General features: G+C 44.6%; 1 protein-coding gene across 3 annotated transcripts in view; it reads left to right on the forward strand.

Moving 5' to 3' along the window:
* The first annotated feature begins 272 nt into the window (after positions 1–272).
* Positions 273–27,067, forward strand: part of SEC31A (SEC31 homolog A, COPII component) — a 48,445-nt gene continuing 21,650 nt past the window's right edge. For all 3 annotated transcript variants that reach the window (XM_075751375.1, XM_075751373.1, XM_075751374.1), the window contains exons 1-19: positions 273–507; positions 860–1,082; positions 1,739–1,821; positions 2,354–2,477; positions 5,405–5,603; positions 6,868–6,963; positions 8,859–8,999; positions 10,298–10,440; positions 11,436–11,535; positions 12,817–12,978; positions 13,171–13,323; positions 14,731–14,964; positions 15,547–15,621; positions 18,037–18,087; positions 18,886–18,963; positions 22,592–22,667; positions 23,332–23,510; positions 25,412–25,538; positions 26,545–26,690. In XM_075751375.1, the coding sequence (XP_075607490.1) occupies positions 1,743–1,821; positions 2,354–2,477; positions 5,405–5,603; positions 6,868–6,963; positions 8,859–8,999; positions 10,298–10,440; positions 11,436–11,535; positions 12,817–12,978; positions 13,171–13,323; positions 14,731–14,964; positions 15,547–15,621; positions 18,037–18,087; positions 18,886–18,963; positions 22,592–22,667; positions 23,332–23,510; positions 25,412–25,538; positions 26,545–26,690 (2,163 nt within the window). In that variant the 5' untranslated portion in view covers positions 273–507; positions 860–1,082; positions 1,739–1,742. The remainder of the gene's footprint in view (positions 508–859; positions 1,083–1,738; positions 1,822–2,353; positions 2,478–5,404; positions 5,604–6,867; positions 6,964–8,858; positions 9,000–10,297; positions 10,441–11,435; positions 11,536–12,816; positions 12,979–13,170; positions 13,324–14,730; positions 14,965–15,546; positions 15,622–18,036; positions 18,088–18,885; positions 18,964–22,591; positions 22,668–23,331; positions 23,511–25,411; positions 25,539–26,544; positions 26,691–27,067) is intronic.

Genomic DNA, 27,067 nt, shown 5'->3' on the forward strand with positions numbered 1-27,067 from the left:
TCCATTGGCTCGTGAGCCATGACACCCCAGCCTTCCCGTCGGAGCTGCTTCTCCATTGGGCGCGGCGGCCGTTGCTGGTCTTCTTGTGGCAGTGCTACAGTTCCGTCTCGTTTTGACGTAAGCAGAGAAGCGCGCGGTTGGAATAGGAAGAGAACCAAGCCAACCGGTAGTGGTTGTGGAGGAAGAAGCAGCCAATGACAAACGGTAATCCTCTCAGCCAATGGGAGCAGCGCTTCCAGTCCCTATATATATGGCGGACGGGGGTACTGGGGTTCTCTGTCCTGCCGCGTGTGGTTGGTGGTGGCTGTGCGGCTGCAGTGCACGGCTGAGCAATGCCCGATGGTGATGCTGCTGTCCACGGGCGCTCAGCCTCGCAGAGGCGGGAGCTGCAGCAGCGCCATGGGGCCGGGGCAGCGCCCGCCCCGGGCACAGCATCTGCCCTCTGAGCGGCCGCGGAATCCGGCGGCGGGAGGCGGTAGTGGAGCTGTGCTCTGGCTGCCGTGAGAGGTGGGTCGGGGGCCGTGTCCGGAAGCGCCTCCAGCCATGAGCTGCCCGCCCGCCCCCCCGGGCTTTGAAAGCCGGCGGGTCGCCGGCTGTGGCGGCTGGGTCGCTATGTCACGCGTGTTGGTGCTATTCCCCCTCGCTCCGAAAGGCGGAGGAAGCCCCTCGCTCGTGGGTCTGGCCCCTGTCCGATGATGAGCCTCACTGCTGTTCACATCATGACAATGCCGTGATTACTGCCGTTGAGCTGAGAAGGACAGGCGGCACCGGAACCCCCGTGTTGCAGGCGCTTTCCCCCCCCGTTCCTCTGAACCCCAGCAGGGCGGCCGCCCCTAACGCCTGTCTCCCTCTTCCCCAGGGCCGATCGCTGCTTCTGAGAAACCCGGAGGAGATCCCGAAGAAGGAGGCGGCTGCACCACCCACACCCCCCGCCCTCCCTTCTCGCGTAGGGGAAGGTGGAGCCCCGCTCTCCGCCGCCCGGAAGGCGCGGGGCGCGCCCGGAAACCTGCGGCGGCGAGAGGCGGTGCGGCGGCTGCCACGTTGGAGCGGGCTAGGGACGGGTGAGCGCCGGGCACGCGGAGGTGAGGCGGGCGGAAAACCCTCGTTTTCCACCTTTTTTTTCCCTAGAGTTCCTATCGGAAGTGGGGCACAGGTGCCGGTCGACGGGGCGGCCAGCGTTGGGAACGGCTGGTCGCGCGCCGGTGCCCGCTGATCGCGCGCGGTGTTTCCGAGGCGGGGGGAGCCCCAGGGTGTTGAAATAAGGCCATAAAATGAGGCGGTGGAGGCTTTTAAACAGCCTTTCGTCCTCTGATCTGTCTGGCTTTCGAGGGTGTTTCGCCGCGGGAGTCTAGTGAGGATTTTCTCGGGAGTGGGTTTGTTTCGAGGGTTAAGGCTTAAAGCTGCTGTAGAGTGCCCCGGTGTGTGCCTTGATGCTGCTAGAATAAGGGTTTTTCAGAGCAGTTGAAGCTTTGCCCACGTTTTCCTGTGTTACAGTCTGTTCAGCAACTGTCAATTTCCTCTACGTGTCAATGTTATTCTGTCAGTGGAGAATTATTCCTCCCCTTCCCCCAGTTGTGCTCTGGAGAGGATGGGTTTGGTGTCAGTCTATCTGGGATATCTTTAAGAAAACGATCACCCTAGTTGCTTCTGCCAAGTCCTAATGCAGCTGCTGAATCCGTGGCAGTGCAGTCTCCTCATGCTCCATTTAAGCATTACCTTTCTTGATTTTATTTTTTAGTGAAATGAAGCTGAAAGAAATTGATCGTACTGCCATGCAGGCATGGAGCCCTGCCCAGCAGCACCCCATTTATCTGGCCACAGGTGAGTTTTCGGGAAGCATGTGCTAGCGGGTCTCGGACTAAGTATGGTGGCTGCCATGAAGTGGTCGTAATTGAAAGTTGTAGGAGTTATTTCGTGTCCTGAAGGCTGAAGCAGAGTATGTGGTATGGTGCTTTTAATAGAGTTCTCCAGTTGTGCTGTGCATGAAAACATGCTTTGCGTTCTGCAAGTGACAGCAAGCATCCTCTTCTTTCTGCCAGGGTAAGGCGATAGCAATCCTAACTGCTAGTTCACTGTCCCTTGCTGCTCATTTGTAACTTTGATCGTTTTCTGTGCATCGTCAGGGAGAGAGAGGCACTTGCCCAAAGCTTTTCCTGTTTATGTTGGTTAAGAGACCCCAAAGGGGGAACCATGGGGAGGAGAGTTACATAGAACTACATTTAAATGACAGAAACCTGACCCCATCTCGGTCCTTTTTGCAAGGGTGATGTTTTGATGCCCCTCCTTGTGCTGCTTTTGCAGTTGCTCTTTTGTGTATCATGGCTTTCTCGCTGCCAAGCACGCTTCTTTGCAGGTACATCAGCTCAGCAGCTGGATGCAACCTTCAGTACAAGTGCTTCTCTAGAAATATTTGAGTTGGACTTATCAGACCCTTCGCTGGATATGAAGTCCTGTGCCACCTTCTCCTCCTCTCACAGGTAAGCAGTGGGGTTGTAAGAGAAAAGTAATGGCTGTGGAACTATTATATGCAGTGTGTGTGGAAAGGCCACTTCATGAGGTTTATCTGCAGTTGTCAAGGAAAGGAGCAGAAGTTCACCACTGAAGGAAGAAGGCATGTGAGTGCCACTGATGTTCTGGGACAGTGAGGTGTCATTGTGAAAGCAGTGAGCTTGGTCTCCAAGGAGTTGCGAGCAGCTCGTACTCTGACATAAACCTAAAAAATCTGGTATTGGCTGGTAGGTTTGAATATGTATGCAGATCGTTTATCTTGGGGAGCCTCTGGGATTCTCTAGAGAACAGAAGGAAATGTGAAATTTTGAAAATGCAGTCGCAACTTTTCATATTTCCCCATCCTGTTTGCATTTAAGTATTTCAGGAAGACTCCTGTAACATAACTAAACTGGGTCATGTTGTGTGTAGTTCCCAACTGTACAACTCCACTTAGCTCTTAGTTTCTTGCCATGCACTTGTCCAAATAAATATCCTTAGCATAAGAGTGTCCAATTTCCATCTCAGCAGCACTTGTAGTGGCTCTCTGGTGGCTGATCTGCTGGCTGCTGCTTGTTGTGGGTGAGCTGAAACAACATAGATGGAAGCGCAGGATGTTTCTGTGGGTAGAAAAGAAGGTGAAAATTTTTGTTGCCATTGGATTGGATCCATGCTACAGTGTCAGTATAAACCACTCTTTCCTCTGGTGACCCAAAACAACGTGACTGGAGGTGCAGGCAATTACAGTGTTTGGCCAGTATGTCGAAGTAACAGTTTGACACTTCTAAGAAGCAATTGCCATCTCCCCCACCTCTGACATGAGTTGAAATTAATTGGACTTCAGTCTTTGTTATCTGTTCTAAAGCTGTAACTTCAAGACCTAAGGACCTACAACTGTTTCCCAAAGCTCTTGACCAAATGCAGTTTGCTGGGTTCCTAAAGGTTAAGTGTTGCCTATAAACAGCTCGAGAGGGGTTGAAATGGTGTGCATTTGCACACAGATTGTGACCCTGCTTAGGGATGCTCTCCTGATTCGGGTAAATAATGGTTGCAGTAGCTTTTTCAGGAGGAAGCACAAGGTGTTAGCCTGCTGGCTTTGTGCCATGTCAGTTTTGTTGTAACAATTCATGAGGCTGGCAGAGCGCTTGTGCTAGCAGGCAGCTCACAACCTGTGCCCTGCAGTTGTCCACATTTCAGTACGTGGAGCTTGTGAGAAACATCCACAGTCTCTGTTTAATGCCCTGCACTATGGGCAAAGCCAATGTTAACATGGCCTACTGTGACCTGCTGAGGACAGGAAGAGGTGTTTGATCTTTTAAAATTTCCTTGTTCTACCTTGTTTTGATTATGACTGAGATTTTTCAAAGCTTGCCAAGTGACATTTGCTTACTGAATTTCAAAAAACACTTCTTATAGTCAGGATGCAGTGCTCCTTTGAAAGTACTTCCCTTGGTAAGCAGCACAAGAATTTGACTTTGCCCCAGAAAATGCATTACAAAGGAGGTTGATTATCTTTTTTTAATTAAAGATAACAAGAAGTGCCCCAGCTAGTAATGTATACATCAGGCTTTATTTTGGTTTGCAGCAAATGAAAATGTCCAGGTGATTAAACTCACAAAAGATAAATCCTGCAACAAGCTTTGTTAATTTTCCTCCAAGGAAAGTTTTGCACTGCTTTTATAGAGCCGTAGTTTATCTTGGAAAGAGCAAAGGGCAAGAGGAAAGTAATTGCACAGTTAACTTTGGTTTTTGTTCCTCACTGTTTTCTGCTTTCATTTTGGATTCTCTTAAGTCCTGTTGAATCTTGCTGGTTAATACCAATGCCCGGACAACCCTGTTGGTCACTTCACTTCTCGTAACCTCACATAGTTATGTGCAGAAGTATAAAAAACATACCCAGGGAAAGGGTCTGTCTGGTATCACAGACCAATTTCCCTTTGTAGCATCGTTCTTTTGTGAGCCCCAACTGTAATCTGAGCACTTGGCTGTTACAGTATTTCTCACCCGGCATATGCTCTTTGTCTAGCTTTCTGCAGTATGTATTTTATCATGCTGAAGTTGCTGTGATTTAAAGAAATTACTTGAAAGTTGTCCAGAGATAATGAAGAGATTAATAATAGCATGGTGAATGCTACCTGGTGGCAACTCCTTGCCACCTTCCAGTCAATGTGGGTTTGCTTTCTGCTTGCATAAGAGCTGATATGTGACACTTTATGTAGAAGAAATTAATTCTTTGCATGGCTGAATACGCAGGAATGCTGTTTTGCTTATGCAACAAGTTCATTGAGTTGAAGGAAACTTGGGTATTTGCAGATGGCCACAGTGGTGTGAAAATAATTCATTTTTGGAAGTATGTTTAATTCCTCTTGATTTAGCCTGGAAAATAGATTGTGGTCAAGTGACATTTGTTTACGATGTGAATAAACTGCTTGCTGAGCCTCCACTACAGCAGATGAAACACACATCCAGAAGCACAGATATGGAAAAGTATTTGGAATTTTTCTAGTTTACCTTTTTTCTCTTGTATGAAGAGTTGCTCACAAGTAGCAGAGGCTTAACTCCAGGCTGTGGTTGGATGGGCTTACAAGTCCTTACTTTGATTACTCCTGTAGTTTTGCAAAGGTGAGCTCAAAATCATGTGCAGTTGGGAGCACTTACCTGATTTTGCAGCCTGGGGGTGGGAGATGTTATTGGTTGTGCATGTTGTGATAACAAGCAGAATTGGGACATGTCCTTCTGATGGAAGGGGTTGTAAGGACAGACTCATCATTAAGGAGAAATGCAGGCAGTGTTTTTTCTCTGATGTGTCTGCTCTGTCTGTTAGCAGCAGTCTGGAGGCTTTAGGTGGGATAAGCAAAATGGGTTGCATCAGTGTATATGGATGATTGTAGACTGTGGGAACCTCTGTGTTTTACAGGTACCACAAGCTGATCTGGGGGCCACATAGCATGACCTCAGGTGAGCAAGTCTCTGGAGTCCTGATTGCTGGGGGTGAAAACGGAAATGTCATTCTTTACGACCCAGCCAAAATCATAGCTGGAGATGCTGAAGTCATAATTGCCCAGAAAGACAAGCACACGGGACCAGTAAGAGCGCTCGATGTCAACATGTTCCAGGTTGGTTTTCTGCTGTTGTTCTTCCACCTGTCTTAATTTGTAACCTCAAATGCTTCTGTCCCTTTTCCCTTCCCTGAAAAGCACGAACTAAATGATGTTTGACTGTCTGTATTTAGTAGGAAAAACCTGTCCTGTTCCTGGCATTTCAGGATGGGGAATGAAAGAGTTTAAGGTTCATTCTTTCCCCTTGTCAGTTTGTCAGCTTAGTGGGTCTTTTTAGCTCAGCTTACGTGTAAAATAGAGGTGGTCTTCTGTTGTGTTTTTAGCCAGTCTCCTTTTTTAGCTCCCGAGTACTGTGCCAATGTTGTTCTCATCACGCTCATTTTACCTAAAATCTGATGTCACAGGAATCTCCTTTGATGATTGGGTAGGATCTGTCTTCAAGACCTCCAAGTATTGTTGCTTGGAAAGAGGAGACAGAACAGGAAACATGGTGACGTGGCCTCTTTAGCAGAAGAGCTCTCAAAACCAACAAGCTTTCTTCCATCACTAATGAGCATTTACTTCCTTCTAGATACAGTGGGTTGGTTTTTCCTTGTCCCCACCAGCTGTGTGAGAATTCAGCTGAATTTCTGTCCTAAATAGCACTTGCTCTCAGCAAGGCTGTCCTGTGTTCATTGTGTCCTCTCTGGATCGCTTCCTTTCCCTTTCTGCCTGTTATGAAGTTGATACTTGCTTGTCACCAGCCATGGGATGTGATCAATGGGCACTCGGTGTCCTTGTCTCACATCACCCTGCCTGGACTTCTGCATCCCAGATGCAGGATTGCTCTAGATAATTGTGCTCGCTGTGGGCAGGGTGCTGTCCACTGCTGGAGGCACAAATGCCACGCTCCTTCCAGTCAGCACTGTGTGTCCTGGTCTGCCCGGAGAAAACCTCTGTGGCAGAGATAGCTGCAGTACTGCTTTCTTGTCTGCCCTCTCCCAGAAGTGACACTGCGTTCCACTCGCCTTTCCATGGCTGTGCCTCTGCAGTCTCCTCATGGGTGTTTGCCGTGCAGTGGAGGAGCACTCCGCAAAATGGGAATTTTAATCTTGGCATCCCAGTCTAGTGTAGTGTATGGATTTTTTTAATTAACTCAGTCTTGCCTCTAATCTCAAAAAAAACTTGCTTTTTTCCCTAAGCTGCTCTGTGTGAGCCAAAGGCTATATCCTGAGCTGATAGGAGAAATTGGCACAGTCTGTGGATCTGATGCTTCCCAGCAGCTAAGACTGTGAAAGCTGATGCTGAAAATGCTCTTAACATCTATTAATGTGTCTTACAGACTAATCTAGTGGCTTCTGGTGCTAATGAGTCTGAAATCTATATCTGGGACTTGAACAATTTTGCCACACCAATGACACCAGGAGTGAAGACACAGGTACCAGATTTGTATTTGTCAAAAAACTGCAGAGCAGACTAATGAAAAAATATGCATGTCACTTACATTGAAACCTACAATTTTAAAGCTCTCTGAGGGGAGGGAAGCCTTTTGAAGTCTGACTTGGGTAGCGGTTAATTCTAATTAGCCACGAGCTACATTTCTGGCAATGTTAGGTACAGTCCTTAAGTGATGGTACAACAGATCTCTGTGTATCAAAATAAAGAAAAATATGTTCCTGCATATTGTTCTCCAGTGGCTTACCTGAAAGCCAACAAAAATAGACCTTCTATTGGTACTTAATTTTTATAATGTGCTTATTAGACTGTGGAGTTAGATATTTTTTCCTTGTGACACGCCTGTGACTCAAAGCATATGGCAGGAGCCCATGTCCTTAAGGACAGTACTCTCTGAGCGGCAGCGTAGGTAGCTTTCAGTGAACGCTTTTGGAAGGAAGTCAGTCATGACAGTGCTATTTTGCCACACTTTGGGTCTGGCTGTGACATTTTGCCCAGATCCATACAAGGATGGCTGGATGCTGCTGTTTTTCTAGCCCCAAGAGTGCAGTTTCCTGACTGTGCTTTTAAGTGCTAGCATGCAGAGGTCCATCCAATGAGTGGTTTGTTCTGCTTCCCATGCAGCAACCCTGGATGCACAGTCATGTTTATCCACAACAGACCTGCAGTTTTGACTGGCTGTACAAGCAGTTGATTCATGTCTTCATGTGGTGGGATTTTATTTAAAAAAATTGTATTGGGCCAGGGAAAGCTGAAGTATCCCCTTAGTCTTTGAGAAATGTGGCATTTTATCAAACAACAAGTAATAACAAGCCAAGTCTCTCGGGTTACACCATTTTTTAAATATCCATAACCATTACATGTCTTCTAGTCCTTCCTCTGTATGTTTTACTGCATGCATGAATGTGAAGGTTGTAAAGGGACAGATTGAGGAAAATAGGAGGAAGATAAAAAGAAGCTACTGAGAAGTCAGAAGATGAGGCAGTAGGTTTGGCAGTTACCTTCATGGGCTTCAGGAGTGTTTAATTGCTATACATAAGGGCCAGTGTTTAGCCTGTGTCTATTAAAGAAGATCTATGGGGAAAAGCAATAGCCTTTTGTACTTTGTGCCTTGTGAAGGAGATAAAGGTATTGAAACAACTTCCTCCCATTCTTTAAGTTTCTGTAGCTGTTACAAAATTGCACAAGAAGTTTGTGGTTACTGGAAAATATGTTTGTTACTGTATGATAATTTGGAGACAACAAAGTGAGGAAATAGGATGAAAAGTGATCTTCAGTTTAAAGATTTTTAGTTTAAACTGTGGGTTTGAATGCTTTGTTTAGCTGTATAGGATTTTATGTCTAATAGTAATTTTTTTAGGCTGGGAAATATTTTAGTTCATATGCTTAATGACAGCTGGAAATAATGGTGCAACATGGACTGGATTAACATTGCTTTTAATTCTCAGACTAAAAATAAGTGGGGGGTGAGTAAAAAAAAACAACAAAACAAAACCCACAGAATTCTTCCAGGCAACCTTATTTTTTTTTTTAAAAAAGTCAAAACCTAATAATCCAAGGCAAAAGGGCAGTTCATATACCCAGATATACTTTCATGGAGTAATTTTCTGTTATTGAAGACAGTTGTGCTTAGTCTTCAAGTGACTAATGTTTCATACTGTAAAGCAGAAAATGCAGATATTAGAGAATTACTGTCAGCTTATAAATTGAGGTTTTCAGGCGTTCAACCCTACAGTGCGTGTATGTAGGAAACCAAAACACATGCAGTACCTGGGATGAGTCTCCTTGCAGATTTGTCACTTAGCAAGTCCTGAAAATAGCAGGTTTTGAGTCTTCTATTTGGAAAGGTTGTGACAGGCTGTTCTCTGTGTGTGACAGCCTCTTGAGGATATCAGCTGCATCGCATGGAACAGGCAAGTCCAGCATATCCTGGCGTCTGCCAGCCCTAGTGGCCGAGCTACCGTGTGGGATCTCAGGAAGAACGAACCTATCATCAAAGTCAGTGACCACAATAACCGGGTGAGTTAGCTCTTGTGTGGCTGCACAGGTGCTTGTGGAGGGGTGTGGAGTGCCTCTTGGCATGTGGGGACAGGCCGTAGCACCTCTTCTTACATGACATAAAGATACTGGTGTCTGGCCCAGTTTTATACGACATGCTGAATATCTAATGCTTTTTCTTAAAAGGCTATGTATATGCAGAGGTATTATCAACATTTTAAATTAAAATAGGCAGATGCAGATTGAAGCAAGGCACTCAGATTTCCTATTAGAGTAATAAGTTAGTTTGCACAAAGCCATTACTGATCTGTTTGGGACAACCACAGAAAGATTTTATTCAGCTAGTCAGAAATGACATGTTTTGTGTGCTGGAGAGATGAGGTTGCAGCTGATGTGCTCTTGGTGAGCACATCTAGTTTTGCAGAGCAGGTGATGTCATTACTTAGTGTTCAGACAGAGAGGGCTTCCTCCTTGGCATCACAGGTGGGCTGAGCCCTGACAGGACATTGATGGCTGATGGAGCTGAGGCCTGTGCTTCTGCTGATCTGGACATGGAAATGGGAGCAGGCTGCAGCTGAGCTTGGAGAGGGCAGGGTCTGTAGTGGAGGGTGCCACAGAAGAGTGTTGCCATTGAGCAGGTTACAGGGGACACTGCCTTGTAGTTACAACCACCATGCCTGTTCCTCAGGCAGTGTAAATGTAAATAAGAGCCTGTTGAACTTGTGAAGAGTGACATATTTGTATAGTATATATATTTTAAATTGAATATTGCTATAACAAACTCTGAAGATGTAGCAAGAGTTCAAAACGAAACTTACAAATGGGTGCTCCTGAAATAGCTGCTTGGTCACTGCACTCTTGTTCTGATAAACCGTGTAACTCTGTTTCATGTATTTGCTTAACATGACAGCAGCATAGTAAGCTGACTTCATGTGATTGTAGTCTGGTGATACATGTTCACATGACAATAACATCTACCTAATGATGGCTTTTATGAAAATATCAATAAAAATATTAGAGAAAAAGGTTTCTACAGAGGGCTTTATACTGTTCTTATGTTAAAACATAGGATTGTGAACAAGGCAGCACAAAGTCATCTCTTTGAGAGGACCCTGGGAAACTACCTGTAAGTCTCCTCACCCATGGAAACGAGGAGAGTATCCCAGTCTGAATGCAGTCAGAAATAATGCCCACAAACACAGCTGTAAAATCCCTCACAACAGTGTTTTACCATGCATGTAGACATATTTAGGCTAGTTGTCTTCTGTCCTTTAGTACTGCTTAATTGTTTTATACTGTGGCGCAATGTTATCCCTCAGATGCACTGCTCAGGCCTGGCATGGCACCCTGATGTTGCTACCCAGATGGTTTTGGCCTCGGAGGATGACAGGTTGCCTGTGATTCAGATGTGGGACCTAAGATTTGCCTCCTCGCCACTTCGTGTTCTGGAAAGCCATACAAGGTATGAGTCTTATGTGGCCTGCTCCTTTATGGTGTTGCACTGTTGGTGACTGTACCCGTTTGTACGTCTTGCTTCTTGCTCAGTTCTCTGTGAAGGCTCATTTAGTTGGAGGTGGCAATTCCAGCAGCAGACAGCGTTATACGGTGGCTTGCTGACAAGCAACCCTATGCCTTTTTTGGGCCATGCTGGTTTGAAAGGAACAGGCCCCAAAATAAAACTAAAAAACAAACAAACCACCACCACCCACCCCCCCAAAACCTAAACAAAAACCAAACAAAACCCCCAAACATCCTGCTGAAACATTGAAGCTGTTAGTTTGTTTCTATGCCTTTCAAGAAGAGGGCGCTGAAGTGCAAAGAGTTAATAGTAGTTTATTTTGCCTGAATAATGGACTGAAGGTACACCTGGGCACATCCTCACATGTGGACATGCATAGTCTCTCTGCCCCTCAGTCCCCTAAAAGCCTTAAATTTGGGTACAAGGAAAGATTTTGTTACATTTTCGTCCCTCCTCAATTGTTGGTGAAACTTTCCTTATTGCCCAAAACCAGTGCTTGATTTAAGAAGAGAGAACAGCAATAAGTACCAAAACTGCTACCAGTGGTTCTGCTGACTTGAATCTCCTGCTAATAAAAAGAAGCTGACAAACTTCACAGTCACCGACCTTACCTACAGGTTTGCACACTGTATGTTAATGATACTGCAGGCAAACCATTTTGTTACATTGGTGTCCAGGTTCTCTCACATGACCGTTGCATTTAATTTTCAGATACAATGGCTGCACCTTTATACCTTTTCATGCAAAAAATGGAAAGCATCTATTTCAATAAATAAAGTGCTGATTACATTAAAATTTTCTCCCCTTGTAATAAGGAGTGGGCAGGGCATTTTGAGGAGGAATTCTCAGCTAGTGTAGAAAGTCAACTTACCAATATGCTTTTTTATCACCATTTTGCATTTACATTAAACTTTTTTTGCTTGTGACTTTTCATGCAGGGGTATATTGGCCATTGCTTGGAGTATGGCGGATTCAGAGCTGCTGCTTAGCTGTGGGAAGGATGCTAAAATTCTCTGCTCCAACCCTAACACAGGCGAGGTATTGTGCTTAAAAAAAAAAAATCTGTTCAGTGGCACATGCAAAGCAGGTGTTGGTGTGCTTGCACTCCTGGGAACAATGCTTCTGTGGGATGTTTCTCCCTATCCTGTGTACTTGTGTTTGGTATGTGTGCCTTCTGAGCTGCTTCTGGTGGTGCAGGGTTTCTTCCTAGTATTGCCAATATTATGTGTTTGTCCTTACTGCTTCTTTCCTGCTAAGTAGTAAGGTCCCTGCTCATAAGGGATAGAAATGGCCCCACTTAAACTAAGTATTTTCTTCCTGCTCTCTTGGTTTGGGCCTGATGTGGCTGGATTACTGTTGCAATTGCCTTTTTCCTTCTGTAATTGTGAGAACTTTTATCCAGACCAGAAGGATTTTGTAGGTTACTACAGTAGAGGCAGATCAGTGAGAGCCACTTGAACATGTTCCTGGTCCACCTTTTGGGCCTGGAGATATGTTTTAAAGGGGATGCAGATCCTTTTTTTTTTTCAGACAACTTGAGTGTTTGCCCCTAGACCACGAGAAGGGCTTCAGGCATGCTGGAGGGCTCCTTGCCTCCAGAGGGCGATAATCCTGGAGGGCAGAGTGAGAAGTGTTTCTAAAATTCAGATATTGGACCAAAAGTGCAAAAGCTGTGGGATGGTAAATGAGTTACCTGATCTGGATCCTGTGCTGTTAGGAAGGTTTTGCATGTGGATGAATCTTACTGCATGTTTTTATTAAAAATAAAAAATAGTCTCCTGGGAGACAGCAAGGCAGTTAGCATTTTGCTGTTTGAGTTTCTCCTAGTTTATGGTTTAATGTCTGCTGCAGTAGTGGGCTTGCCTGTTCCAGGGCAGGAGAGTGAATCTGCCCAGTGTGCAGGTTTTAACTTTTCCACTTTTCCTGTCAAAGAAGACTTACTTTGGAGCCTGGACATGTCTCCATGTAGTGTGTAGAGATACTCAGATAAGCTCTGAATGAGCTAGCATGACTATCAGCAGCAGCTCACAGCTTGCAGCGGGACAGCACAGACAAACCCTGCCTGCGTCTATTATCCTGTGTGGATTAAACAGAAGATTTAATGGGTGGAGAAGGAAATGAAGCAGTGGTGTGTGATAATCTCCTCTTCAGCAATTGTCAGGGTTTGCCCACTGTTATTGCGCACAGTGATGCGGAGGCTGCTGGGAAGCAAGAATCTCAGGGCAGGCAGGAGTGCTGTTGGATGTGGTGCTTTGATATCCAGTTGGATGGGGTGCTTCATAGAAGCCCTGATTTGCTGGACTTGTTTTTGCTGCCCAGGTGCTGTATGAGTTGCCTACGAACACACAGTGGTGCTTTGATATCCAGTGGTGTCCCAGGAATCCTGCTGTCTTGTCTGCAGCTTCATTTGATGGACGAATCAGCATTTACTCCATCATGGAAGGCAGCACAGATGGCTTGAGGCAAAAGCAAGTTGACCAGGTATTGAGAAGTGTTCAGCTAAGAATATGGACAGAAAGGGGGACAGGGGGTGGGAAACATGAGCTTATGGGAAGTGTCCAGTGGCTGTCTGCAGCCTTGCTTGCAAGAGTACCAATCTGGTGCAAATAAATGCTTATGTTTAGTTTATTGGAGTTATGTCACTTTTGCTTTTTCCCACTTTTGTTATTGAAGCTTTCATCGTCTTTTGGGAACCTTGATCCATTTGGTACAGGACAGCCCCTCCCGCCCCTGCAGCTTCCCCAGCAGACTGCCCCTCAGAGTGTCATTTTGCCCCTAAAGAAACCACCTAAATGGATCCGGCGACCTGTGGGAGCATCATTCTCTGTAAGCATGAGACAAGGCTGGGCATGGTTGGCCAGGTGGGGAGGGAAATAATGGTGCCACCTGCAAAACGCTTTAGGAAGAGGGGAGTTCAACGTTGTGCTTCACCTTGGGAGAACTGTTTGTCATCGTGGTGGGAGATGATTGCAGCAGCTTCCAGACTGGGCGCTTGGGACAGTGAGCCAGCAAAAGCATGACAAAAATGCTTGGGAAAAAGAAATGAGGTGGTGGTGTGCTGACAACAGGCACTTGTTTGTTTCTGCTTTAAGATTAGGGCTTTGGTTTTTTTGTAGTGCTTGCTTTGGAATAAAAAAACATACGCAGGTAGGGGGTAATGGGACCAAACTGGGCAAATATCTGATACTTGAGTGCAGGTCAAAGCTGTTATGTAAGTCAGTGCAGTGGAGAATGCTCAGGTTAGCTCTGGGCATTCGTAGCAGGAATCGCTGTAGCAAGGCTCCTCCATGGCTGGTTGATTTGCAAAGGAGCCAGGTGGGAGGGTGGCAAGGCCTTGCTTTTTGTGAGAGCAGAGTTGTCTGCTCTTTGGCTCCACCTTTGGCTTATTTTCTAGACCCACAGGCCATTTCTTAGGGATCGTCTGAAGATTTTAGCCTGTCCACTTGAAATGGATTTCTTTGAAATACTGCTCAATTTTCAGCGTCGTATGTCTGGTTATTCACAATCTGATGCCCAAATTACATGCAGTTTTCTCCCATCAAAGAGAAATAATGTTGCTTAGCCACTGACTGATGGTGTTTATTCTGTTATTCATCCTGGTTTTCCAGGAGCCAGCTGTCAGTCTTTTACTTGGCTAGGTTTTGCTTTTTGTAATGCTGACTTTGTAATTTATGGGACTGGCCTGTGTAAATTAACTTAGATCTATATAATGAAATAGTATTATAAGCCCCTACTAATTTTTTTTCTTCTGTAGATTTTACTTCTCTTCAAATGATGACATAATTTACTGCCCATCTTTCAGTAGGCTTTTGACTGATGAACAGCCTGCCAAGAGCAGGGCAGACATCATACTTGAGCATTTATTTAATGATGCATAGGTTTCTTTGGTAATTACATTCCAATATTGTGAGATACTCCATTTATCTTGGGCACTGTACAGACTCACATTCCAGTTCTCAGTTTCTAGTCAGTTTTTTGCCTGAGAAAAAAAGGCAAAGGAGTAGCTGTGCTCAAAAATCTTATTAAATGTGCACCCACTTAGCCAGCAAGCTCCTTACATGCATAGAAATATGGCATAGCAGTAAGAAAAAACCACCACAAACCAATGAGTTGGTCAGGAATGTTTGTCAATTGGACAATAAGCATATATACGCTAGATAAAATCGTGTATACATATGTACATACTTTTTCATATACGCTTCAGTGTATAATTGTATTTTTACATACTGCCAGTTTGGAGGCAAGCTGGTTACATTTGAGAATGCCAAGTCTCAGCAGCAGCCAGGTGTTGAGCAGCAGCAGCGTCACCATGTCTACGTGAGCCAGGTTGTTACAGAGAAGGAGTTCCTGGACCGCTCAACCCAGCTGCAGGAGGCTGTGCAGTCCGAAGGCTTTGTCAGCTACTGCCAGAAGAAAATCGACATGGCCCAGGCTGACTTTGAGAAAAACGTGTGGGCCTTCTTAAAGGTAACAGGATAACAGCAGTTCAGCAGTTCCCCATTGACTTGGAAAGCCAGTGCAGAAATGGATTCTTCTGCACATTATGGTGTTTTAGCAGAAGAAATGCTGGAAACTAAAAGTGTAGGCTGTGGGAATAGCACCCATAAGCCCTGTGATTGGAGGTGGCCCACCAGAAGAGAGGGGGTCCTTAGGGCAAGGGTTCTTTGTGGGGTCGTGAGAAATCATGGCAGAAGCCAAGGCTTAGGGAAAGGTATCCTGTGTTTTTTCACGTCCCCCATCAGTACATCTTTGTACAGGGAGCTGGTGAGAAGGGATAAAGCTTTGGGACAGCTTTAGATTTGCTCTTCACTGCTCACTATGAGCATTTTGAGGTTTCTAAGTAAAGTAGCTAAGCAGATTGTTCACCTACAACAACCAGACTGAAGTCTTGCCTACCTGCAAGACCTTTTCAGTTCTCTTTGTTACACTCGATCTCCACTAGTCACTAGCTCTCACTGGGTAATTTGTGCCAGTCAAGTAAAAAGCCAGTGAGGGAGAAAATGAAAAATTGTGAATTGCAATATATTCTTTAATTTTTGTTTTTTAAAGGTAAACTTTGAAGAAGATTCACGTGTTAAATACCTTGAGCTCTTGGGATACAGGAAAGATGATCTGAGGAAGAAGGTAAATGTGCCTGCAAACTGTGCTTGTGTTAAATGCTTTACTGATGGATGTATCTGCAGAGTACAGCCTAAAATGTTGATGATGCCATGTATGATTAAAGTACTCTTTTACCAGTAGGACTGGAAGAGCAATTATCAGTATCCATAGGCTATTCAATACAATAAACATTTTTATATGTTATTTTCAGTGTGTTTCCCAGCAGATAGTATTTGTCAGTGCTGCAGGTCTCCTAATAGCCATAACACAGCTGTCGCCCATCGTGCTGCAGCCTGCTTAAACATGGCTGACTCAAATAGTTGTGTTTATTTAAGGAGTTCCTTTGTTCTGAAGGACACTAGAAATCTTCTTCTGCTCTTTAAATTTTGTCTAGATAAATAACTCCTGAGTAACTTCAGAATTCTTACAGCAAGCAGTTCGCTTTGGGTTTTATTATTAGCTATGTCATCTTCTTGCAATATGGATGTTCAATGAAAACTTTGAAGCAGGCAGCGGACTTCAGAGGTATGTCTGCATCTGACTGTCCAGTGTTGATCTGAAATTCTCACCCATCAAGAAGCTTTGATATTTGTTGGTTCAAGCTATTCATGTAACACGTGACATCCTTCTATTGTATCATCATGGAATCTGATCTGGTTTTAGGCTTTCTGGTTGAAGAACATATAAGCAGTCTTCAGGGTTTTATTAACTATCTTGGGAAGCCTAGAATAGTCCTCTCTTTGTGCAGGATGCCATTCATTTTTTACAAAAAAAAAAGAAAAAATCAAACCTACTTATATTTGGAAAGGCAAAATTTGGATTACCAGGAAGCAACTTGCATATCTTAAGTATATAGCTTTCTTTAAAGTTGGAAAATTCTTATCTCAATATTATAGGGGGATACCTGCTGTGCATTTTGGCTCTTTGTTGCTTTCAGTGCTGTACCCAGGAACTGTTTAGTATTTCTTCAGTTCTGATTCAGTGGATTTGAATGTTTGGCTCATTTTCATTTTATTAAACTAATGGTTTTATTTTCATAGGGTAGCTCCATAAAAATGTCATTATGGTTATGAATTAAAAGGCCTCCAGGGCAAACTTATGATTACAGAAAAAAACATGGCTTTGCTAACAGTCTGTCCTCAGCTTCTAAATGTTTGTTGTATGAGTCAAAGGCAAGCACAGCAAGCGAAATCCTGTTTTTGAAATTGAAAATCCTGTTTCAATTAGAAGATCCAGTTGATACTTAGTAGTGGTCCTGTGGAGCAGCCTCATGCAGACTGGAGCCCATTGTCGCTGTTGCTCTGGGTTTGATCTGCCTGTGCATGGGGAGAAGCTGGGAAAACGGGTGTAGCTGAATTCAGTGGCCTGAAATGCTGGGCCTACTCCATTATTTCAGTATTTGAGGAATAGGTGAGGGGAGCTGCAAGGCCATGTTTTCATGTAGCTGTTTCTCAACAAAGCATTCCACATTGAAGTTGAATCCATGTTCTGTAGTGTCAAGAAACAATACAGGACAGCTTGTTTGAAAATTCGTGATACCCAGATGATAAACGCACTAAATCACAACTTGTTTTTCATGTTACTGGTGGGGTAAGGAAAGTAAAAAAAAAAAAGTCACAGGTTTCAGCTTCTTGGAATAAGCTGTTAAGAACATGGTATTTTGGTTTTTGTCTTAAAACCTGTGATTCTCATATGCAAGTCAAGTCCTGGATTTCTCCTTTCTATTGTAAACTAATGATTAAAAAAGAAAGAGAAAAGTAACTCAGCAATATGAGCTCAGCTTTTTGTGAAAACCAGCCTACAAAGGTAAAATAAGGCCTGCAACACTAAAAGCAGTAGATAACATTAGCAGTATTAGGAAACCCAGGCTCCCAGATGCTGAACTAGTATTTTTTTTCTGCATGTATTCTAAAATCTACACATTAAATTTGTGTTTTTGAGGGCCCTAATTGAATCTGGAGTAATGATTTGCTTTGCAAAGCAGTAGAAGCTGGGCATTTTAACTCTTCTGTAGCTTAGAAAATCCTAGTCCACAGCCATATGCCTGCTGTGCTTGAAACCACAGCTTCTGTACAGGCTTCCTGCTCCACAAGGATTGTCACTGCTTCATTTTCCCTAACCAGTGCAGACAGAGGGTTTTGTCCTTCATGCTCTGATACTATTTTTATTACTGTGGTTTCCAGCAGATCTAGTGAGGTTTGAGGCCCTTGAGTTAACAGTTAAAGGTTTAAAGGCATAGAGCAGCTGTTGTTTGCATCAGAGCTTGGGGTGCAGGGGGCTTAGCAATAAATCCATCGCCAGGCTGGGAAAGGAAATGGCTTTAGTTTCATTTAAGTGTTCTGCAAGTAACATATTAGCCGCATGTGCCAGTTTTGCAATCTGAGAGGTCTGCCTCTTTAAAATAAAAGGGCACTTACTTAAATCTTGGTTGTTTTTTAGATTACATCTGCTCTGAATAAAGAGGGTCTCGCAGATGGTGACTTAGGAGAGGTAAGTGAACACATGTGTACAACCTTGTGTTTAGTTTTATAATGACATGGTAATGTGCAAAGTAAGAATAATTCTTCTTTCTGCTTGGTAGCTGTCCTAAAGTCAGTCACAAATAACCCAGCATATGACAAGTTCGTACATGAAGGTACTTTTTTAAAAAAAAAAAAAAAACCCACAACCACTGTTTTCCCCCTGCTTTCCCAATTAAGGACTCTCAGTCACAGGTTTTAGTTCAGGGTCTCAGTGATGTCCCTCCACCTTTCCTTTTTGCTGCTCGTGTCTTGCCCACTGTGACACTTGGTGCTGCCTGTGAGGTAGGGCAGGCCCTTGCAGCCTGGTAGCTGTTTTCAAGAGCAGCACCTTCCCCAGGCTTTAAAAAAAGAAGGACTGAGAGCATGATCCTGTAACACTTCCCTGCAAAAGTGATAAATCGGTTCAGGCATTGCCTGTAGTAATTGCAATGGCATGAGTCTACAACAGGGGGACTGCATTGCTTTTGTGCTGTAGACATTTCAGATGTCATCTGTAGTTGCCTAACAGGGAAGAAAAGTTTTGCTGCATGTTTTCAGATAGTTAAGATGAAAATAGCACAAGGTACTATGTAATAAAAAAGAGCAAGGAAATGGAGGGCCTCTACTGTATTTGTCATACTCAAGCATATGTTGCCAATGCATTTCTGTCATTTGCAGTCTGGTTCTGGCTTTTGTTGGTGGGAAGGTGGCTATATTCTGCAGTGTGAAGTATCTCTTCCTCTTTTGCTGTTTGGGTTTTTTTTATGGCATCTTCTCTCTGCTGCAGGTTCCTGCAGAATCTGATGAATCTGTGCTGAATGAGGGAAACGAAGGCCAGGCTACAGAGGAGCAGTTCTCGGAGGAGGTATCTGTTGCCCTCTAGACTAACCCTGTTGACCTCCTGTGTATTTACATTGTTACTATTAAGAGCATTTTATTTTGTTGGCTTTTCCTGGTGCTGAGGATATATGGAAATACAAGAAGTTATTTAGAATGAGTAAAATGTGGGGTCTTGTGAAGTTGTTTGAGACTTTCTCATCAGCCTCAGACACAATGTGAATAGATTTTGGTGGCAATGAGGAACAACCTTGTTTTGTAACAGTCCAGTTGGCACCAGACTCAAGGACTTTATTCTGCTGTAACTTTCACTCTGACGTTTCCCTAACGTGTACTAAATGATCTGCTGCAACAACTGTCGTGCATTCTTTTTTTTTCCTTCCCCCTCCTCCCTTTCCTCATTCCTTTCTTCCCTCCTTCTGGTTGATTTTTACCAAGCTGTCAGATTATTACTGCACTGTTTCTAGGTATAACCCTTTGCAGAGATACAGCTGTGGTGCTGGAGGAGAGGGGAATGTTTATCTGCATTGCTCCCACGAGCAGCACAGTGCCATCCATCCCCTTTGCACCTGAGCAGCAGATAGCTTTGGTAGCTAGCTGCGGCAGGAACATCTGCTGCAACCATTCAGCCAGGCTTATCACAGGCAGGCTGTAGTTCACCATATCTGCCTCTGGGATTCTACAGCTTTTGTTCATTTCTGTCCATTTGAGCAGCATTATTTTCAGCCCTGTGTTTTAAATATGGGGACAGGTCTATAATTAGAACTAAAGACCCAGCCTCTGCTGGTTAATAGCACTGGAAATACAAGTATTGCTGTGTGAACGGTCAGCTTCGTTCTCCCCTGTTCCCCCAGTCTCCCTTTTGGGTTAAAATTTGAGCTGTTAGCCCAAAACTACCTGTGTTCCCTGCGCTTGGTGCCTGTCTGCAGTTGTCTGTGAAGAGGAGGATGGTGGTTTATGGCTCATGCATGTTGGAGTGGTGCACTTGTTGACTTCATATAACAGCCTGTTGAGGACACCAAAACAGAGTGTTCTCCTTAGGTTAGGTGTTTGATTGTTAATTCATTAAACCCTGTAGTGGCAGACACATGTATCTGACTGCATAAGGATTTTTCTGTATGCAATCATGAAGATATTAGATGTCTCATAACAAATAGCTTTTTCAGGAGAGAATTTGTAGCCAAATGTAACCTTAGCCTACCCATATGTGTGGTAAATATTTGTGAGATTGGCCTGAAGCCACTGATGATGCATTGGGGAGTGCTGTCGCATACATAAAGTAACTGGATGGGCACATTATTCCTATGATAGTCACAACACACTCTCAGCTGATACCAAACACGCATCACGCGTTATCTGACAGCAAAATAATGTCAGATGCTACCTCCTTTCATGAGTGTGGTGGGTTGACCCTGGCTGAGGGCCAGGTGCCCACCAGAGCCGCTCTATCACTCCCCTCCTTCTCTAGACAGGGGAGAAAAGGTACAATGAAAAAAAAACTTATGGGTCGAGATAAGGACAGGGAGAGATCATTCTCTAATTATCATCACGAGCAAAACAGACCGAACTTGGAGAGGGAATTCATCTTATTTATTACTAAGCAAAACAGACTAGAGGAATGAGAAATAAAACCAAATCTTAAAAACACCTCCCCCCACCCCTCCCATCTTCCCAGGCTCAACTTCACTCCCGGCTTCAACCTCCGCCCCCCCCCAGCGGCACAGGGGGACAGGGAATGGGGGTTATGGTCAGTTCCTCACGCGGTGTTTCTGCTGCTTCTTCATCCTCAGGGGGAGGACTCATCGTTCCCCCGCTCCAGCGTGGGGTCCCTCTCATGGGAGACAGTCCTTCACGAACTGCTCCAACGTGAGTCTGTTCCATGGGGTGCAGACCTTCAGGAGCAGACTGCTCCAGCGTGGGTCCCCCACGGGGTCACAAGTCCTGTCAGCAAACCTGCTCTGGCGTGGGCTCCTCTCTCCACGGGTCCACAGGTCCTGCCAGGAGCTTGCTCCAGCGTGGGCTTCCCACGGGGCCACAGCCTCCTTCAGGTGTCTCCACCTGCTCCGGCGTGGGGTCCTCCACGGGCTGCAGGTGGAATCGCTACACCCCCTCATCCTTCCTCCATGGGCTGCAGGGGGACAGCCTGCTTCACCATGGTCTTCACCACGGGGTGCAGGGGAATCTTGCTGCAGTGCCTGGAGCACCTCCTCCCCCTCCTTCTGCACTGACCTTGGTGTCTGCAGATGTTCTTACATCTTCTCACTCCTCTCTCTGGCTGCAAAAGCGCTCTCTGTTTTTCTCTTTCTTAAATATGTTATCACAGAGGTGCTGATTGGCTTGGCCTTGGCCAGCGGCGGGTCCGTCTTGGAGCCGGCTGTCATTGGCTCTGTCAGACACAGGGGAAGCTTCTAGCAGCTTCTCACAGAAGCCACCCCTGTAGCCCCCCCGCTACCAAAACCTTGCCACGCAAAACCAACACAATGAGCTAAACGTAAAGCTTGTTTCAAACTTACCTCCCCATCCCAAATGCCTGTTCTTGTTTGACTGTGTACTTGTTTGTACTCTGAAGTACAGTTTCACTGATCAGCATATAAGCAAGGTGTTCTTGAAATCCCACTGCATGTACTAGCACACTGGCTTATGACATAGGACCCAGTTTGTGGAACAATTTCTGTCCTCTTCGTAGGCTGTGCTGCGAAAAACGATGGTGGAGAGAGACTTCTCTCTTGGTACTATTTTTTTATTATCGAAAGGTGGGGGATTTTTTTATTTGTGGGTTTTTTTGGTTTTTTTTTTAAATTCCCAAATCCAAGTACTTGCAGGAAATGCTCTGTATTTTAATTCCTGGGGGAGTTTTATAAAAAAGCATCTTCTGTCTGCTGATCACTCCTGTACTGAGTGCAAAGTGCTTAAGTTTATGTGGACCATGCTGGACTTCTGTGTTGAAAATTAAATGTGTCCATGTGTTCTGCTTAATTAAAATAGGTTGTATGCCTAGTGCAGGGTGTTTCAAGGATGACCTGAAAGTCAAAGTGGAGCAAAGTGAAACACAGGTAGCATTATGGTAGACTGTTCTTAGTAGGAGTTGAAGTTGAAAGAGGAGGGAAGGGAAAACGATTCTGATTTTTGTGGTTTTGGCTGCTGATCTGCTTTGAGGGGGGTGTTGCGTATGTGGGCACAGACGTGCGTATGCAAGTCAGTATCCAGGATCCAGGTGTCTGGTTGCTGGTATTTGTGATCTCTAGAGATGCACACTTGTGCTTTGCCTTCCCCGACGTTTAGAAATTTAGGGCTTCCAGTGTTTTTTTCCCCTTGGCATCCATTTTAAAAAATGGTCCACTCTAATCTCTCAGAACATTGACTTTATAATGGTGTGTTTACATGCACTGGAGGTCCTTTGATAAGCCCTGGCCTTTCTCACTGTGCTTAGGAGGTGCTTTGTGCAGGCACCAGGGGAGGTTGATTATTGTGTGCTAAAACAGTGTTCTAACAAATGACAGGGGTACTCTTCCCTTCTAAGTTAATGATCTCTTAGGTGACTGGTAGTCTGAAGGTGTATCTTTAACTTGTAGTGCAAGAGCCATATTTTTTTAAGTGTGCATGTATATTCCAAGTGCTTACATAATCTCAAAAATTACGCTTTTCCTTTCCCTTAGAGGGTGAAGGACCATGAACAAGACACTGAAGACTTGGGATCTGCAAAGACGACATTTAACATCTCTGTTAGTGGAGGTAAAAAAACCCCTTGATCTTGATGTCATTGTATCTGCTGTTATTTATAGATACTGATGTTGATGCTGGTGTTCCAGTCAGAAGGCAATTTCTGCACAGATTGTGAAGGATTAATCATGACTTGCCTCTAACTCCATTAATTTCACAGCAGTCTCAAGGCATTTGGAAGTACAGCTTCTTTAGGTCCTTTAGGGAAGGAAAGGAAGTATATAGCACTCGTGTACCCCACAGCTGAAATGCAGCTACTCTGAGTGATTTCTGTTATAAAAGAACTCACACCTGATCAGGCATGAAGTGCTAACATTACTGTTTGTACAGAAACTCCCAGGGGATTTTGAATAACACAGAAGCCACTGACCCCTGTCTCAGTTTGACTTTTTCTGGCACTGTATGCAGGGTAGTTGTTTCAGAGGTCATTTAGACCTCTAGCATCTTGCTCTGCAGCAAGGTAAGTGATGCTTGACAGTGCCCCACCTAATGTGGCTGTGACTATAGTGTGTTTGAGACTCGAGATGGACTTAGGCATCCCTGTAAGTACCTGCCTGGAGCATGCTAGTTTGTAGAGAACACTGCACAGTGTTATACAGTTGGACAGAATCACCTGCTGTTGTATATTTAAGTGACTTTTGTGCTATCATTTGAAAATGCACTCCTCTTGTTGCAGATGTGGACGGTTTGATTACCCAGGCTTTGCTGATGGGTAACTTTGAGAGCGCAGTAGATCTCTGCTTGCATGATAACCGCATGGCTGACGCCATTATCTTGGCCATCGCAGGCGGACAAGAGCTGCTTTCTAGGACACAGGAAAAGTACTTTGCTAAGATGCGGAGCAAAATTACCAGGGTATGTTTTTTCGCTTAAGAAATGACATGCATGTAGGCAACTTCCTTTTTCACCTTAAAAGTTTTCCTGCTATTTCATAGGTTTACTTCTGTGAGAAGCTAATAAGTATTCAAGTCATCCACGAGATTTTAGAGCAAAAGGATTTCTGTTATTCTTTTTTTAATGCATTGATAAGGAGAGAAGAGGCATGCTACGTGGATATCAATACACAAGAAGAGTATTCTTTACCTTGTCTTCAGTTTCTGAGTTGCATATACACTAGTAGATTCTCACTGATAAAGATAAATATTTCAAGCAGCACACATTTCAGTCTGTTGTCACATTTTTCAAGGGTCGTACATGACCTATGCTCAGTGCCAGCAGCATTATGTTGATTTCTGCCTGTGGTCAGTCTTAACAGATTTTGCTGATGCTTCATTTCACTGCATGCACAGAAGAGAGCTAAGTATGCCCAGGGTAGATCAATCACCTTTTGTCTAGGAGACAGTGTGTTATGACCAGCTGGTTATTATTCTTTTCAGCTTTTTGCAGTGCTAGGGATTGCTGATGCTGCTCGTTCAAATCTTTCTTCTTTACTACTGACATGAGAAAGTAGCAACAGGAGGATAAAACAGAAGTGGCCTTAAAAGAGCCCAGGACAGTTGGTTCAGCAAGGATGGCCACTTTTAGAGGAGGGGAGAAAGTTGCTTATGGTCACTTTTTATCAGTCTATTGTCAAAGAAGGGTGTTTTATACAGTAGCAGAAGGCAGACTAGAAAATGGGCATGTGCTTAAGTGCTTTCCTGGAGCAGGGTTGAAGGCTGCAAAGCACAGTCCGTTGGGGAGTTGAGGCAGTACCGCAGGCTAGGATCTGTAAGTGGGATTTTGCTGGTCATCGCCTGCAATCCAGTTTGAGATAGGAACAATTTGCATTTCTAGTACTGGACAAGTGAAAAGAGGGAAAACTTCAAGTATTAAGACTCTGCAGGATTTCTTCCCCCACCCCCAGCTCCTTTGATGCCTCTGGCCTAATCAGAGGAAGGAAAATTTTGTAGTGTATGGGAAATTTCTTCACTGCAGTTTCTTTGGGAAAAGATATTTTTATGGAGACCTGACCAGTTGCCTGTGCTAACGAGTGTGGACCTTGTAGTTAGGACCTTGCATTTGTTGTTCAGATGTGGTTTGTTTTTTTCTTTTCTGGTCCCAGACTGCACACTTACTGCTTGCTCAGCTGTTTCTGAGCTTGAAGTCTTGGCATGACAAGGGCTTTGTTCACTGAATAGCAGCACAGCTGCCAAGTCTGGCTTTTGTCTGAAGCACAATAACTGGAGGCAGAGTTTGAGACGGAAGAAACTGGAATTTCATTCTGAGGGGTTGTGGACAGGCAGACTGTGTGTGTGGGTGTAGGATAGGGGTACTGCAGCCAGCTCAGGTTGATATTGCTGCCAACTTCTTCCTTTGACCAGCCTTTTCAGCTACCCCTCACTGGTCAGTCTGAGGCCAAGAGCTTAAAGCTGAATGAACAGTTTGACGAATGAAAATTCATATACCTTGCTGGGCATTGTGTAGAAGATTTACAGCTAAATACTTAGTTTTCAGCACTGTTTTTGCAGACAAAGATAGCATACCATCTGCAGCAATCTCAGCTTGTGGAGATTTGTGCATTCTTTTCTTGTGCGTTTTGTAGCAAGAATGTTTGGCCTGTGTTATCTGACTTTTTGTGATTTTTTTTTTTTTTCACTGAACTACTTTTGAAGTAAAATGTACTCTTGTGCAGCTGTTGAATTGCAGTGCAATATCTGCTGTGATCCTGGATATGGTGTGGATGAGTACACTTGAATAGATGCAAATCATACTGTATCATAAAAAACAAAGGAAATCCTATCAAGATCTTAACTGTTGTCTTTTTCCTTCTGGTTTAGCTCATCACTGCAGTGGTAACAAAGAACTGGAAAGAGATTGTGCAGTCTTGTGATCTGCAGAACTGGAGAGAGGCTTTGGCTGCTGTGCTCACTTATGCCAGGCCAGATGAGTTTGCAGCCCTTTGTGGTAAGAATACTTTACAAACTGCAAGTCATTTATTCCATTTAGAGCAAAACTACACTCTGCCATGGTTGTTTTCCTTCCAGTAAACTTTTGTAATGCCTTGCTAGCTGCTTTGATGGATAATATAGTTCTTTGGTCCTGTTGCAGAGGAGGAGAGGAACCTCTGGGGTGCTGTGTTCTCACTATGTTCCCTGATTTTTCTGGGCACAGAACCCAGACCTTCATGAGCAGCTGTGTCCTGGCATTGCTGGTCTCTTACCGTTTCCACATGAGTAATGGTGATGTTGATGTGACAGGTGTCTCAGCCAAGGGATCAGTGTCCTGGAGTGTTTGTGTGTGGGACACAAGTGGAAGTATTGCAGGGAAACGTCCCTGTTCCTTCCCAAAAGCAATTTTGACTTCTTGGAAGGAGCCCTCTTTTACACGCAGCGAGCATGTCTGCCCTCCTGTGTGCTACATGGCAGACAGTTGGCTCAGTTTAACCCACAGGGCAATTATATTGCCAATAGCTGTGTGTCTGACACCCTTGTGCCCCTCAGACACCAGCCACAGTGTCTAGGGAGTTGTATGACTCACTTCAGCACACATCGGCCCAGAGCAGTATCATGGCTTTGCTGATCAGTTCCTTGACCGGTTGTACACTCAGGTCATGCTCCTAAAACAAGAGACTGCAAAAAGTGGGTGTCAGAGGGGAGAATTATACCCTGGCCTCTTGTCCTTTGTGATATTGGCAGATAAGCCTGTCTCCTCTGACATGTCTCAAGCTTGCAGGCATTTGACAAGTCCTTGCTGCCATGACATAAACTGTCTCTGAAGTGCCCTGGGCTCTCATGAGATCATCTGCACTGGACACAGAGTATGTCCTTACCAATGCAGCCCAGAGGCAATATCCCTTCTCACTGTGCTCAGCAGAGACACAGCAGGCATTGCAGGCTTCCGCAGCCTCAGCAGTGATGGAGGGATCACCAGAGTGATACACCAGCATCTTCTATGTTCATATTTTTCCTAGATCTCCTGGGTAACAGGCTGGAGAGTGAGGGGGACAGCCTTCTGCAGACACAGGCTTGTCTCTGTTACATTTGTGCCGGCAACGTGGAAAAACTTGTTGCTTGTTGGACCAAAGCTCAGGATGGAAACAGCCCCTTGTCCCTTCAGGTTGGTAATAGTGTTAAGAAAGATGTAGGAAGTAATACACTGCAATCATTTGGCTCTTAAATCAAATGATCCAGTGTAGAGCTTTGCTGTCCAATAGCTGTATGTGTCTCAGGATGTGAGCATTTTTCTTCTGGAACAGGTGACTTTTGTAGAAATAACACATAAATATCACACTGGAAAATGTGTTGTGAAGCGGGATGGCCCTCATGTCTGCTCTGTTCTTTGGGTAGTTGTGGTAGGATGCTTTTTGTGTCAAAACGTAGTTGTAGGGCTTAGAGTGTTTTGGTAAAGGGGCTTTGAATGCTTGCATCTTTTGCAATAGGGGAATGCTTGGACATTTTTACTCTTGGAAGAGATGACTTGGATGTTCAAGGGAA

The sequence above is a fragment of the Balearica regulorum genome, chromosome 4, assembly GCF_011004875.1.
Source record: "Balearica regulorum gibbericeps isolate bBalReg1 chromosome 4, bBalReg1.pri, whole genome shotgun sequence".
Taxonomy (NCBI): domain Eukaryota; kingdom Metazoa; phylum Chordata; class Aves; order Gruiformes; family Gruidae; genus Balearica; species Balearica regulorum.